At 32.6% G+C, this 16,920-nt stretch overlaps 2 protein-coding genes across 2 annotated transcripts in view; both read right to left on the reverse strand.

The window, feature by feature from the left end:
- Nucleotides 1-294: 294 nt before the first annotated feature.
- Nucleotides 295-1,371, reverse strand: LOC130440588 (craniofacial development protein 2-like). Its single transcript, XM_056773848.1, has one exon. The coding sequence runs from the start codon at nucleotides 1,369-1,371 to the stop codon at nucleotides 295-297; it is 1,077 nt and encodes a 358-aa protein (XP_056629826.1).
- A 2,463-nt stretch (nucleotides 1,372-3,834) lies between these two features.
- The window catches only part of LOC130453173 (uncharacterized), a 52,456-nt gene continuing 39,370 nt past the window's right edge, over nucleotides 3,835-16,920 (reverse strand). The window contains exon 2 of the mRNA XM_056792784.1: nucleotides 3,835-11,289. Coding sequence (XP_056648762.1) covers nucleotides 8,728-11,289 — 2,562 coding nt within the window. The 3' untranslated portion in view covers nucleotides 3,835-8,727. The remainder of the gene's footprint in view (nucleotides 11,290-16,920) is intronic.

The raw sequence follows: 16,920 nt of genomic DNA on the forward strand, positions 1-16,920 counted from the left end.
ATATTCAGATCTCTGTTCTCTGAGTAATGAGCGGTAATAGTCTTGCCATTTATTTGGTGATATGGTGCCTATTGGGATATTTTCTTTTCTGCCAGATCTAACATTATCTATAAATCTCCACGATTCCCTGGATTGGCGTCCTCCTAAATAGGTATCCAATTCCTTGCATTTATTTTCCCAGCTGAGGTTTTTGGCCTCTATCGCAGTGGTTTTAAATTTTGATACAGCTTCACTATATTGTTCCTTATGTTCTGCTTTTTTAGTGCTTAGCCAGGTATGATACAATCGTTGTTTTTATTCTTTTAAATTTTGCAGTTGTTCAGTCCACCAATAATTTCGTGTTCTCTTTTTCATTTCTTTATATCCTAAGGCTTCTTTGGCTGCTTTGTGTATGCTGTCAATTACTACTTTGGTAAGATTGTCTGTTGGTTCTTGTTCGTACTCCTGTGGGAGGTTTTGGTCCAGTCTTTGTTGGTATAATAATTTTGTGCTCTCGTTCATAAGGCTTTCTATATTATAGTTTGGTATATCTATATCTGTTAAATCTTTACTGTTTTGCAGTTGATTCTTTTGTTTGTTGTCTTTGATTATTGGCATTATTAACTTAGCTTTTATCAGATGATGGTCACTTCCACATTCTGCGGATCGATATACTCTGACATTGTGCACTTTTATCTTCGTTTTTTGTTTCATTATAAGATAGTCGATTATTGATCTTAGATTTCTAGTTATTTGCGTCCATGTATATGTGTGTAATTCCTTATGTTTAAAATACCCATTCATTATTCTTAGTAAGTTATGTTGACAGACATCTATCAACCTGGAGCCATTATCATTCCTGGTATTTTCACCGTAGGGCCCTATTATCTCATGCTTCGTTTCTTTGCCAGTTCTAGCATTTAGGTCTCCCAGTATTATGATTTCTCGATCGTTACCTGTCTGAGATATTAGCTCATTTAGCGTTTCATAATACTTTTCTTTTTCATCTACCCGTGCGTCTTCATTAGGTCCATAAGTAGCAATTATTGTTATTTTGCAGCCTTTTAAATTGACATTAACTTTTATTGTTCTATCGCTTATTGCTTCCCAGCTGGAGACGTTCTTCTTATACTTCTCATGTATAAGGAGCGATATACCCCTTTTTGCATGTTCTTCTTTGTTAACGCCGCTGTATATGTGGATATATTCCCCGAGTGTTTGTGTACCTTGTCCTTTTTTCTTTGTTTCAGAGAGAGCAATAAAGTCCAGTTTATGTTTTTTAATTTCTTGTAAAATGTCATCTACCTTCGTTCTAATTCCCTGTATATTCCATGTTCCACAAATCATAGTCCGTTTTCGTTGCCATTGTCGTTTTCCATTTTGATCATCCATATTCCGAGGCCTAGTTTTCGGATTTTTAGCCAAAAGAAGTTTTTTCCAAGTGATAGGGGGCTGGCCTATCGACTTGACCCTCCTCCTTTACCCGGGCTTGGGACCGGCAGTTGTGTCCAGTGGGCTACTCAATCCACCACACCGAAACACACCAGGCGGAGGCGATTTTCATCTTTTCCCTTATTTGAAGCAGTAGCATGGAGAGCGGCGCTTCCAAACTGACGTGGACCTTAAAAAATCCGTCACAACTCACTTCCAATCATCATTGGTGGCCACATTTTATGAAGAGGGTATTGCAAATATAGTTTACAGATATGACAAACGCCTCAATCGTCAAGGTGATTATGTTGGAGAATAAAGCTGTATTGTCCCTTACTTTTGGTGATAAAATCTTTTTTGTATATTCAGCCCTCTTTTCTTTAGGGCTCAACCGTCATATGAAGGTTGGGATGAACACTGAAAGCTATTAAATACATTTTTCCTCCTTCTGCTACTTAGATACTGGTTATGTCTCAATCTTGCCTTATTTAAGGAATGAACAATATAGGGATTGTCCATAGAATATTTTTTTGTCTCAGACACTCTCAGGTATCTCACTTTAGAATCATGTAGAGCAGCACATTCTGAAAGTATGTGAATAGATGTCTTATTATTGGTCAATGGAAACTAATAGGGAATAGAGAACCCGGACGACCACCTAAGAGATGTATGGACAGCTGGCAGTCCACCTCCCAGGAATTGATATAGAGGAACCTGCAAAACTAACAGATTATGAGATCGTAAAGATGAATAAGAAGAAGACTTTTACTTAAGATCATTAATTAGACAGATGGTTATAATTTTTCAGAAGTATCTTCACTTTTTTCAAACCATTTAGATCTCTATTTAATATTTAATACGATCACTCACCTAATAGTTGAAATCAATAGTTAGGTTAAGTAACGAAAATGGCAGCTGTCATTTTTACATTTACGTGCAGAACAAAAATATAACATGACAACACTGTGATATCAACGTCTTCTTAATGCAAAAAAGGTATACAGGGTGTCCCTAAATTCGACTACCTACGTACTAAGGGAAATTGCTTAGGTCAAATTATGCCTATCTTGATTGGAAACTTACAGGAAGTTTTAAAAATGAAACTATTTTTTTGTCAATTAATTTCAAATGGTGTTATCGATTGTTATTGAAACTTTTTGACGATTATCAGGTTGTTAAACAACTTGTTCTAGCATGAATAGATTATTTCTAGTTTTCTAGAGGCGTGCAGCAGCCACTCCTGAGTTCTCCGCCACTGGATAAATGTTATTTTTTTTGTAGGACATCATTAACCTAACGGTTTAAGTTGAATCATCACGTGAGGGGTCACAAAATGATGTTTTTCTCGAAAACGGTTAACTTTAGCGAAGTATAATGTTATTATCAATGAATTTTGCTAAAATTCAAAAATAAAAGAAATATAAATTGTCTAGTGGCGGAGAGTTCAGGGGTGGAAAAATGGTCTTTGACCCCTACGGCACGCCTCTGGAGAAAACTAGAACTAGAACAAATATTCATTTGAAATTAATCGACAAAAAAATCGTTTCATTTTTAAAACTTTAACAGGCTATATCTTGGAAAGGATGCGTAAGTTCCTTATCTTATTTTCGATTAATCGGAAATTATCGATTTATCGAAAATAATAGATCAATCGAAAATGATCGGTCAATCCAAAATAATCGATAAATCGGAAATAATCAATTTTCGATTATTCGAAAATCGGAAATAAAGCTTCAAAAGAACGATTGTGGATTGATTCCTACAAAAAACAAGATAAAGAGCGAGTATACCACTAGGAACATGCAGAAGACATTATGGTTTGATTCCCGATAAAAACAAACCAAATAATAAACCTACAGAAGATATTTGGAAGTAAGATTCTGATATTGAATTATGTTGACATAATTATTCAGAAAATAATTTTTTTAATATTTATATTGATTATTACATTATTTGATTATTTTAACGATTATACGAAAAATAGTGTGTATGCCGCCAGTATTTCGCGGTCTAAGCATACAAATAACTATTTCAGTCTTTTACTTTGAAATAAAGTCACTTAAAAACTCTCTTTTAAATTCAATTGAACTGTACCAAAGCCATTATGCATGTTTGAGAATGAAAATAGGTAAGATACATTGCATTTTATAAAACCAAATTCTCACAGGATGTTGTCCACATCCATTAATCTATATTTTTCGATTATTTTCGATTAATCGATTCCGATTATTACGATATATATCGATTATTTTTCGATTAATCCACCACTCCTAATCTCGATAGACATAATATGGAATTTCCCCTAGAGCGTTGGCAGTCTAATTTAGGGAACATATTATGAAGTGACCCAATATTGAATTGATTTAGAACAAATTCTCTGTCGACAAAATTAGGACTAGATGGAGAGAAAAACAAAAGAGCGTGGCAAGAGCAATAATTTATTTTTATATAAACAATATTTGACATTTCTTACATCGTATTCACAACAAAAGGATACGTATAATAATAAACATTTATAATATTAAACTTAAAAATATTTCAATATAAGAAAGATACATTGTATAAGAAACACTTCGAAAAATTAGTTTTAATGTCGTCATTACTCATTTTATAGTCGAAGGATCAACGGTAGCTATAAAAATTTATAACAATTACAATGTAAAAGATATAAAGTAACCACGTTAACCAATATTACACCATGACTTTTTCTTCGAACCACTTACAGTGTGGAAATCATTTACAGAATAAAATAGTTGATATTTTTTGTTTGAAAAATTACACAAATACTAGGATATGTCAAAAAAACGTAACCATACATCCCGTTTTGAACGGAACTGTCCTTTTTTATTATTATTACGAGTTCCAGTATCACCAAAATGAACTTCGGGACGCAAAATTCGTTTTCAGAAACCGTGCGAAAATTTGAATAGCAGACGGCCTGAATATCTGGAGATATTTAATTGTGCAGATTTAGAAAATATTAGAATATATTCCAAAAATCTATGAATATGTTGATTGAAAAGCAATATAATGACTGTAATAAAGATACTGAAGTTTTCGACGAATTTTCGTTAATTACTAATTACATTACATCGCAAAAAGTAGCAGAATGGAATAATTCAAATGTTTCCGCGGAAACCCGTGCGTGGAAATATTCAAATATTTTAAGTGAATATATTTTTCAAGTTTGCCTGCTACGAGCTTCAAAAGATTGACATGTGACACATAGGCTTCTCTTTTTTCTTTCCAGTTATTATTAAAATTTCGATTCTTTTCTTCATATTAACGTTTTTTGGTCGACATTTATTATCTTAAGTCTCATAATTCTACATAAACAATTAATCAATCAATTTAAGAAAGCTACCACGATATCTGTTTAACAAGTTGACTGCCAACTACAAAATAACTCATAATTAACCTCCCCTGAAGAATTTTTTTTACATAATTCAACAAGGAAATAAAAGTTTTTTTTTAAATTCTACGTTTTCTATACCTTTCAGTGATAACTTTTTGTTTAAATTATTAGTTTTAATGATTTAATGGAATTGTGGAAATTGCCTTGGCAGTCAACGTGTTCAAACTGGCTGGCGTCTGCTGTATACACTGTATATAGATTGCGTGCATATCGTGACTGATAGCGCGCGTCGTGTACAATGTTGCATAATCTAATGCGGCGCTGCCAAATCGAGTGTCAAGTTAGGAACCGCATATGGTTCGCGAGTCGCGTTATGGCCTCTTTTAATATAGTCTGTACTTTCAATTAAACACCCTTAAAATTTGCGGATTTTGAAAATATTGTTAATAAACTGTAAGAAATATGTTCAGTGTTGTAGCTAGATGCCATTTCATGAAAGACATGAGACGTTTCTTGAGTATTTGAATAAATGATTACAACCGTTAGAAAAGTTTAATTGATAGTATTGAAAGCCGTTGACATACATTTCCATAAGTATTGTCTCTCCTATATGAACAAGTTTTTTGATTATGTCAGACTTTAATTGGAGAATTATATCTGCGTTAAATCATCAAATATTGAGAGTTCTGATTACTAGCAACTCAGTGGACAAAGGAAATGAACAAATTGTATCATCTGTTAGTGCTTTATTATAGACACAAACAATCTACAAGGCAAAACATGTGATGATTTCAATTACATCGTTTTAAACGACAAAGATTACGCCTACCTAATAAATATTTCAATTTTTACTTTCGTCTTTTCTTTTTTCAATTTCGAGAATTGTTTTTTCCATTTCCTCCTTTGACATCTGGTATTTGACTATCATTTGTCGGCTCATTATATACTTTGAAGTCGTGTAGAAGACGCTTTAAGGCTATTGTGACTTTTTCATGGAACTCTTAAGCATTCGATCCATCCAACAACATCTGCAGCAGAATAGAATCCTTTATGATCTGTTCGAACTGTTAATCGATTCATTACATGCTTCAAAGGTTTTATACAGAATCGTATTATAGTGGATATTAGATGATAATACCAGACACAAAAGGCAGTGGCTATCTCCAAATGAATCACCAAGCAGTACTGCGTCGAGTTTACATCCCAAAAAGGCGCTTCTGTGTGTTTGGTATCGATCAGAAAAACCAACAAGATTAAATAACGAACTGCCAAGGGCAAAAGTGGAAACAAACCAATATCGTACAATTGAGGAGCTCTTAAGCATTCAAACATACAACAACATCTGCTCTATATGCAGATTTGTTTATTTTGGAGCGATGAAACATACTGTTGAGGCAGATCTTTTTCCTAAACAATTCGAAAGAGCCAATCATTAAAAGAAAAGTATTAGGAAATTGTCATAAGGACACGAAAATGATGATTCTATTAAAATAAAATAAATTATGCTGTCTCAACTATGATTCTCTCTTGTTCTCCTTTGTATACCCGAACTTTTGCATCATTTAGAGAACTTGTGTAAGTAAAAAAATAAAAAGAAAACCGCAACTCATTCAGACTAAGAGAAAATCGTTCGTTAAGAGCTAGTTCAGGAAATATTTTGAAGAGTTTAGGCGACAAAAATTATCCCTGTTGCAGTCATTTGCTGATATACAATGGTTGTAAAAAAATATCTCCCACTTTGACAGTAATTTTTGAACGATAGCTTGAATATGATGAATTTTTTAATAGTACACAGTCATTAGCATTTTTTATCTGATTATCAACGAGATGAAGTTACCGGTTTCTAGTTAGGTAAATATATAATGATAATAGTTAGTGTTTTAATGTTTTAATAAGACTATAAATTGAAAAAATTACATTATAAAAGTTGATTTGAAAATAACATATTGATCTCACGTTTCAAAATACGCAAATAAATAGGATAAACCGTTGTATAATTAAAATAACATTGAAGTTTCTTATACAGAGCACTTGAATTTTTGGAGAATAAAGATAAAAAAATAAAAAAATATATAGCGATATTACAAATAAAAGGTTCATCTATTAATAAAATAAAAAATTCCAAATAACTTTCTATTCTCTCGAGAATCAATTTTTAAAATAAACATTGGGTGGTTATAAAATACGATAGATTTTAATTTGATGTTAAAATTTGAGTTTTATAAGATATTTGCTTTAAGGTTACCCATAATCAATGATCAGATTTTGAGCTACAGCTAATAAACTTAATTAATGTTTCTCGTTAGAGTTAGACCTCAATACTCGACATTTTTTTTGGAGTTTCCAAAAAAATAAAATGAAAACAAGCTTTAAATATCAAAGATATTTCGTGATATTACTTTAAGAAATTGAAATTTAATTAGTATTGATGAATGTCAAACACTCCGACAAAGCTGGTCGAATAGGCCGGTTTTCGACCGACTTGGCCAGGATTTCATAACAACGTCAAAAAAGGTCGATTTTCTTGTGAAATCATCATCATTAATCAACAGGGAATGAATAAAAGGTTCGTGATCCATCACAAGGGATTAATTTGATAGTGAAACGTCCTCACAAAAATTGAGCTTCGCACAAAATAAATCTCGTAAGATAAAAGTCCTGAAATGAGGCTAAGACAAGCCTGTGAAAGTTTGTTATCCCTGCATTATTATTATGGACATCATGACCTTCAAGTTCGATCTGACAGGTTAATAATGAATCGATGTTTCTATCTTCTATATTAACTCTATGCCTTCATAGATAGATAAGCGACGTTTATGAGTTAATAAATTCAGCATAATTGGATCCGTTGCTAACAAGGAAATAATCTTTTAGTTTTGAACCAAGCATCACAAATAGAAATGTTGGCATTTGGTTCTTGATTGGTCTCGATTTTCTAATAGAAACATTTTACAGCAAAAGTTGATCTAGCTTGAAAATATCGATTTTAAAGTCTTTAGTTATATAAGCGCTTGTATAAATCACACTCGTGTAACTTTTGTTTATTGGGACCCTAAAGAAGAGTTTCTCAAAATTACGCCAAAATCTAAAATGAGTCAACGTTATTTGACAGAAATTTTGATTTGAAAATTATTGCTGACGTTCATGGCGTTTCAAAAAAAGGTGACCGTGCCTCTAGGATAGATAGAAAACTGAAAAATATTTGGGGTTTGCTTCATAAAAAAATTTTGTAACGCCATCCGTATTTAAGATACAGGGCGTTGAAATAGTTATTTGTATACCAAGGACTGAAAATAATAATAATAAAATTATGCAAAATCATCGAAGTGAAACTGTCAACTGTCAACATTGAAGTGGCTAGAGTCACATTTAAGGAAGTTAAAGCTACTCCATAACGTCCCGAAAGTGTTTTGCAGTACGGAACTGTCAACTGTCACTTTCAGTACATGGAACACTCAAAACGCAACTTTCCGTATGTAAATGAATACAAAACGAACAAGAAAATAAATTTTTGCCGCAACTACTGTCACTATTGGATCGAAATTTTATACGAATATGTTTTAGAAGCTGATAAATTCAATAAATCTGTTGTTTAATATCTGACTCTCATAGAGGGCGCTAGTCACGCGGTTTGTACCAAGTAGTATTAAATATAACTTTTTCTATATTAGATTTATTAAGCAAAATTTCAAGTGAACTTAAACATCATTTAATTTTACATCAAAAATGTACTTTTGATAAAACCGTTTTCGGAATATTTTGATTTGAAAATTATCTTGTTACGAAAATTTTTTACTGAGCAAACCTAAAATATTTTTCAGTTCTCTATCGATCCTACACCTTTTTTCGATGTAATATTTTCTGATAAAGCTAGTTTTATGTTAAACGGTGCTAAAAACCGAAATATTAGCCAGTTACTGTATGAACACACTATGTTAATAAAATAAATAAAAAAATATTATTTAAATGTACGGTTCGGACCAATATTTCATTGTAGTAGTACTATGCCTTTCTGACATATTGTTTGCTTTAACTTTCGATCGAAGTTTAACGTCCTTAGGTTTCAAAATACCTTTGTGATTACTGAGCATTCTCGATGGTGTTAATATGGATTTAGTACTTAGACCCGTACATTCCAAAAAGTGTTCGTAAGTCGGTTGGTTCGGTCTCGGAAATGGCTTTTTGTTATTATGATCCTTATCTCCTTGCGCTTTCTGTAATTCCAATTGTTTTTTGAGTAGTTCTACCGAATTTCTATTCAAAACTGGTGTCGCAATGTCTGTAACTCGAATGAGATCCACTCTGGTCGAGTTAGATTTGTCGCTAATATCATTATCTTTGATTTCTTCGACGGTATACTCTTCGATTTCGCAATCGTCTAATTTAAACTCTTCGAAATTTTGACTTAGATCAAATTTTTCAAAATTGGGAGATTTAGAATCATCGACCGAAGTCGTTGTGTGTTTTTCTGAGTTTTGGATACTTTCAAAACTAGAAAACATCGTTTTATTCGATTTAAGTTTATCAGGACTTTGCTTTATTTCGTGTAAAGCTTGATGATTGTTAAAACTATTTATAAGACTAGATACGGACGAGCTTATAACGATAGGTTTTCGGTTCGTTTTGAGCTTCAAAATTTCTGTGTTGTTTCTCATGTAATTATCTTGAGCGATTCTGTCCTCTTTATCCCTTTCCTCATCTTCGGATTCTGGTATTAGTATTTCGGAAACTTGTGGTAGCTTCGGAATCTCGATATCGATCTTCTTTTTGGGCGAAGTAGATTCCGATTTGATGGGGGTTTGTTTGGCTAGTTGAATATTCAATTTTTCGACGCATTTTTTTACTATCAAATTAGAGTTTTCTGGGCTATTTTCCAATTTAGTCGAAGAATCGTTCGTGTTGATTTTGTTAAGTACGTCAAGAGATGTAGGCGCATTTATTTCAGCTACGACGTTGATTTTTTTAAAGGAAACCATATTTTTATTTTGTGGTAAATTCAATTCGGATATTGAACAATAATCAGGTTCGCATTCAGCAGTACTGTCGCTGCTTATTTCAGACGGAGGTGATTTAGAAACAATATGTAGCTTATATTTGGATACCAAGTTTACTGGTTTGGGAGGTAAAGCAGGTGGGGTTCTTAAAATTTTACTTTTTTTGACTAATCTGTTTTCATTATCGATATTTTTAGTTTTGTCCTCCATATCTATGTAGTAATGACTAGTTTTGTTTTCATTTTGTTCTTCGGATGAGTTAAAAGTTTCGTTACATTTACTCAGAATCTGTTCGTAATCATTACTGTATATACTTTGAGGGGTTTCGTAAAAATTGGGGGATTTTTGTATAGGTGTTTCGTAGTAATCATGATTATTTTCTTCATTTTCTTTTAAATTTTCTTGTGTCAATTCGGTTTCTTTAATTTCGCTTTTATTTTCTTCGTCGCTGAATTTTACTCTTTTATTTTTCACCGGTTTTCTTTCAATGTTTGGAGTTTTAGGAGGTGAATTCAAAGTATCATTGATATTTTGTAGCAAAATTTGATTCATGCATTCTAACACGGGATTATTTCTGTAAATATCTCTTTGCTCATCGTCTTCTTGATCGCTGGCACTTGCATACCAGTTATCATTGGTTTCTTCACCTCCTTCAAAGACTGGTATAGATTCTGTTATAGTCGATTGCTTCTTTTCTTCTTCGATGTTAGTATCTTCGGAATTTTCACTATTATTAACAGATTTTTCAGAATGTAAAATAAGTGTTAAATCATCATTTTCACCAAACAAATTTTCTGCTAATACACTTGTTTTATAATTATTAGTTTCCGGTGGTAATGAGTCCAAATTGTCGTAATCGTTACTTGTGTTATCTTCGTTTGATAAAGGGCTGTTACTGTCATTTCTCAACTTTAATACTTCAAAGTAAGTTCCGATGCTCTTCCTGTGAGGAATTTTCTTCGATTTTCGTCCCAAAGAATCTTTATTCTTATTTTTTTGATAAATTTTCGATTCGCTTTCGGATTTTGAGTTATCTTCATACGAGCTTTCCGATTTGTTGTAATCTTTTTCTGATAGCGTTGCTTCGCAACTACTATCTAAAGATTCGAAATTTGAAGATTGATATTCTTGACAATCCGTGAGGACGTATTCAGTACTACTATCTAAGCTTTCTTGAACCGGACTGGAAGAGTAATACTGTTTACAACTTTTACAATACTGATTTGATAACAACTTTTTTATATCGCTAGTTTGTTTTTTTATAACGGTATCTTTTTCGCTCAACTGGCGACTTATAAATTTCTGTTCTTGACGTAAACGAGCTTCAAATATCAACAATGCTCTTAGGACTTTAGCTAATTGATCATCCCTTAGAGCTTTCTCGGTACGAAATTTGTGTTCTTTTTCTTGAAGTCTACGTGTATATTCCGTGACGAGTTGTCTGCATCGCTTTGTTTGAAGTTTTAGAGCCTTTTGGACTATTTCAAGCTCTCCTCTAATAGAAGCGACTTCTTCTTCGGTGTATATAACCTGAAACAAGAAATAATCGAATGAGATATAACACAAAATACATTCAAGGAAATAAAACATAACTAATATATCAATTTTAGTTTTAAAGAAGCCCTTCTAATATCCATTTGAAAAACTAAATAAAATACTTAGTTGTGTTTCGACTGTTCACAGTGGCGGTTTACTGTTTAAATACCCCAGCGAAGTCTAATTTTGAACGTGAAAGAGATGCAGGTCCAATCTATAGATGTGGAATATTTGAAATTGGTACGAATATTATATTCAGTTGGAGTGGAGAGTTCTGGAAGGAAAATTATTCTGGATACATGGAACACAGTCTGTCGATGAGCAGTACTTGTCTTCGAAGACTGCGAAATCAGAAATAACCAACCTCAAAACTCACCCTTTAAGTAATTCTCAATACGTGACTCATAAAACCAATGAGAAAAACTTATCGAAACATAACGATGGAAAGATGATTCATCAGCTTATCGTTAAATTAGACCTGCTGATTCATAAATTAACAATAATAGGAACTTTAAAGTTCAATAAAAGAGAGAGATTCCTTCAGAGTTGGTAAATACTAATATGAGACCCGAAAATAGAATATTTGCATTCACAAATGATAAAACAAAGATGGTTTTTGGACTTGGAACTTGGACTTTGAAGGCCAAGCTGTTGTTATTAATTGCTTATTAAGAAATTATCTACACTAGTCTTTGTGTGATCAAGCTGATAAACTTGTGAGCAAGTGTGTTTTTCCTGAAACAGCTAGTAATAATTAGTGGGCAAGACCTTGGTCGTATTAAGGCTGCAAGATTAGAATACAGTGTAGCCCATAAACATCTCGAGCAAGCAATGAGAAAACCCTCTCAGAATGCTGCTATAGGTTTCAGACAAACGGTACAAACACTTACTGTTGTTGTAGAACTACTTTTAGGAGATATACCAGAAAGGCAGATATTTAGACAAGCTACAATGAGATACTCACTTGCACCTTACTTTTAGTTAACCCAAGCAGTTACGATGGGGAATCTTCAGAGATAAATCGAGAGAACATCATACATTCATTTTAATTCTTCGCTTAAGTCATAATATAATTAAAACTGCAATAAAATCTATTGTGCTTTCATATACCAGAATTTCTCCAAAAAATATTGCTGCGGGAGATGCTGAATTTATTGTAGATAAAGCAATTCGTGATGGTGTAATTAAAGCTACTTTAGATCCACGAGGTGGTTTGATGAAAAGCAAAGAAAGTACAGATATTTATTATACAATAGAACCACAATTAACTTTCCATCAAAGAATATCATTTCGCTTGGATTTACACAATCAAAGTGTCAAAGCAATTATAGCAAATTTGATGTTTCAAGAAACAGCAGAAGTTTGAAATTTAAGCAAACGTTGATTTTGCCATTTTGATAAAAGTTTACGATGCAACCGAAGATGTTAAGCATTTAGTACCAACATTGGACATAATTCAGAACAAACTGCAGTCCAACATTGACCAGGTAATACAATTTTTTGTAATATTCAAAGCTTACAAACAATTATAAGAAAAGAGATCGGGAAGTAAATGTTATGAATAAGTTATTGGAAGTTCAATATAATGATTGTAATTATTTCAAAAGACGCATTGGAAACCAAAATGGAATCAGAAGGGGTGTTCATTTACCAGTTTTCTTAAGAGTATGTGAAGCACCAATATTTTCTCGCCTACTATTCTAATCTGGAATAGACAAAGTACGTCTATTTTTATTAAATTCCTTTTCGCACAATTAAAATAACAACTGCATCCACATCAACATTTTAAAAGAACTGCTGAAGCCGGTACTACATGCGTCCAATGCTTCTAAGGTTAAACGCTGATGATTGGACGCATCGTGTGGTCGTAGTGCGCATGTTATTCGACGACTGTTGTACTTCCAACGTTGGCCATGGAAAATCGATTTTCTTGACCCGCGTTTAACATTGGAACGAAGCTGGAACCAACGCTTCTTGCCCTTGTTGTTACGCATCACTTTTTTGTCACATTTTCATATCTTTGGGTAACTTTAAGAGATGCTCCAACCTTGTTTTTATGTTTAGCCAACGTTGGAAGGTGAATTAAACGAAGTGAAGTGAAAACTGGAATAACAGATGGATACATAGTGAGAATGAAGACGTACATAACAGTTGAGGTGATATGGGCAACAGAAATAATCAAAATAAAATGGCGGATCCAGAAGGAATACGTAAATAGCAAACAACCTGAGAACTGAACTGGAGACGGGCCAAACCGAAAGTAAAAGATATAACCAAATGAAGAAGAAATATTACCTCTACACCTGTGGTAGAAGATGTGTATAAGTGAAGAAAGATTGTTCAAATTAATTTCAAATGTATAATGATACAGCGTTTGGTTTGGTCCGTTCCTCCCCAATCATACAATTTTCCGGCTTAAAATTAAATGACGAATCAAAAGCGAAAATTTTTTGGATTACTTTGAAAAAAGTACTTTATAGTTTTGGAAAATGGCAAAATTAAATTAAAATTTGACTTAAAACACCTTTTATATTCCTATGAAATGATAGGTAATTATCTCCCATTAAAGAAGACAACGAACTGAAGCCTCTGTAACCATATGCCTTGAAATAAGAAGAAACAACTCAGTGGAACAGCTGACATTTATTTCTTTTTTTGTATGGTTCGGTTGGTTAACCAAATTGAAAATTGGCATGTGCAAAAAATAAATAGTGTGACCGTACCAGTCGGTTTTACTTCAAGTTTTTGTTTATTTACTATATTGAAGATTGTATGAGTATTAGTAATGTATATGAGTATTTCCTAAAACTGCTAAAAATGATGATACTTAAGGCAGGTCTGTTATCAAAGTCCAGCAGTAGGTAATATACATTATCAAATTAAATGAAACTTCGAAGAAAATAAATCGTACGGACGTTTATTTTTGGGGATCTATGAATGATAATTGCAATTATGCCCACTAAATTTTTGGAAATTTTACACTAAAAACAGAATACGACCAATGGCATATTAATTTAGAATGTAAGAAGGGGTTGCGAGAAAATTCGAAATAATCCTGAATGATATTTACAAGCTTCAAATTAAGTTCATTCAATGGAGAGCCTCATCAATTAAAAAAGTTTTGACTCTAATTGTCGGTGGCTTCAAAGTGTTGTTTTTCTTCGAATAATGTCAGAGATATTAACATATCACTCATAAGTCGTGTGACTAACTAAGAACAACAATTTTGTTTTGTCAAAAATCGATTTTATTCATCAAGAGCTATAAAATCATTCCAACGCTTCTCTAAATTCTCGATTCTCTATGCCGTGCTAGTAGGATTTGTCTTTTGCACCAAAATAGGCTTCAGTTTCAGCAATTGCTTCATCATTTGAACTGAATTTTTTACCGGTTAGTGTTTTTTTCAGATCAGGTCTATACGGTGGATGAGGAAGCTATTCGTAGTCTAATTCGTTCAATTTAACCAACATTGTCATCGACAGTGTTTTTTTCTTCGACATTTATAAGGCCATGGATCCATTGTCACATATCGACGCAAAAAATCTGATTTATTACGTGAAAACATGGACAAACGCTGCTCTAAATCATCAATCATCACGTTGTTGTTTTTGATCGACTCTGAGTAAACGCGGCACCCATTTTGAAAAAAAGGTTCTCATGGACAAATTTTCATGCAATGTCTTCTAATATCTTTATGGCCTCAGCTATCTCACACAATTTCAAAATTTATAATTAGATATGACCAATTTGTGGACTTTTTTGATGTTTTTTGGAGCAACCACCTCAATTTGACGACCAAAACATTCACCATTATCGGTGTCTAAAAGACCATGTTTAAATTCAGCAAACCAGTAACAAATTGTTCTTATCGATGGAACAGAGTCCATTGCTGAGCTTGTACAGTATTTTTTTATCAAGAAACAACGATAAATTAACACACGAAAATAACAAAATAGCTTCACTTTTTTCTGACTAATCGAAATTTCATAAAATTTTACACATAATCTTTTGAAAGTTGGTACTTCATAAACGTCATATGGATTTGACAATGGCAGTGCCATCTGTCTGTCAGCCACACGACTTATTGAGTTTTGTAATAAATGTGTATATTTGTCCTGTATCCTTTTTGGAAATAAACTTTTGATGCTAGATATTAAGCCTTCCAAATTTGTTACATATATCATATAATACTTTGAAACGAATTTAACTGATTTATTAAAAGTACCTATAATAAATATTTGCCTCATTAACTTATAGTTCTGTTTTAATAGCGTTTAAATTGATATTCTGTCTCTTGTACTCGTAAAACTAGCAGACAAAACAAAGAGTGCAACTTTCATTAAATCTACATCTAGTGGAAGTAATAAAAAATTATCTTGAAAAATGCCATACAACAGTATTATTTATAACTATGGAAATGTTAAAAACACATGAGGTATTTCATAATTAAATATTATAATGAACAAACAGATATACTATCTTGAAAATATTTTAATCGATGTTTTGTTGATATAATTAGTGGATATTAAATGTATATCCATGTGGATCCAGATTTGATTCTATGACGAGCATTGACGCATAAAGGTCTCTTGTTAGGCCCGTTTAGCTCCATTTAAAACAAAAGCCAAACAGGTCTCTAATTTTGTTCCGAATCTTTGTTTATGCCTTTCAACCTGAGTAGTTGATTTGTAAGACAGTTTTTGTTCCTTGTTTCATAGCAAGTGTTTCCATCTATCTCCGTCTTGGGAACAGATTCTTTAAAGATGACTACACAGAAATGGGTTCCGAGCCCACTGGAGTTTTTGTTGATGCCAATCTGAAAAGCGAATCAGCTAGTAACTACGCAAGGTCAAATTTAGTAAAACAGCACATGTAGTAGAAAAAACTAGCACGTCTGTGTATAGACGTATCGGACCAAAACAAAAATTAAAAAAACAAGTCAAATCAAAACAAAATACACATTCAATACAACGTAAGTTTGTAAGAGTTTATGAGAGAATATATTGAAAAAATTCAATATTTTTTTTAAATAATCTTTTCTAAAACTAAAAATTTCAGAATGAGCTTCATATTAAGATAGAATAAATCAACTCCATTCCTAATAATATATTATTTCAAAATCTTGTAAATTTCTCTAGTTCCTGTCATATTGACATATTTGTAAATTGTACAATTGAAATAAACTATTAAATTAAACTGAAATAGATGATTATAAGAAGTGTTCTAAAAACAGTTTATCCCCTCACTAGGAGAGTTAAAAAACGCTTTCCGTATTTAAGATAAAGGGAATTACAGAAATAATAGAGATGAAAATTAAAAATTTTCAGATAAAGGTACACAATATCTAGTAACTTTATGGTGTGAAATTGAATGAACTTAAAATAGTTACGTCCAATACTATTCAGTACTCACCGTGTAACTAGTGCCCTCTTAGAGAGTCAGGTATAAGAACAAATTCAGGAGATATATTAGGTCCCTAAATATCTTCGTACAAAATTCCATGAAGTTACGAAAAATTTTTTTCAGGTTAATAATACCTGTCCTAAAAACTGAATCACCTTTTTTGACACACCCTGTAATTTGCCTGGTTCTTATTACATTGAACGTACAACTGAATGGACTATA

Source organism: Diorhabda sublineata, chromosome 2, assembly GCF_026230105.1.
Source record: "Diorhabda sublineata isolate icDioSubl1.1 chromosome 2, icDioSubl1.1, whole genome shotgun sequence".
In the NCBI taxonomy this organism is placed as follows: Eukaryota; Metazoa; Arthropoda; class Insecta; order Coleoptera; family Chrysomelidae; genus Diorhabda; species Diorhabda sublineata.

Coding starts and splice junctions, on each gene's coding strand:
- LOC130440588 (XM_056773848.1), bottom strand. CDS start 1,371: ATGGATGATCAAAATGGAAAACGACAATGGCAACGAAAACGGACTATG.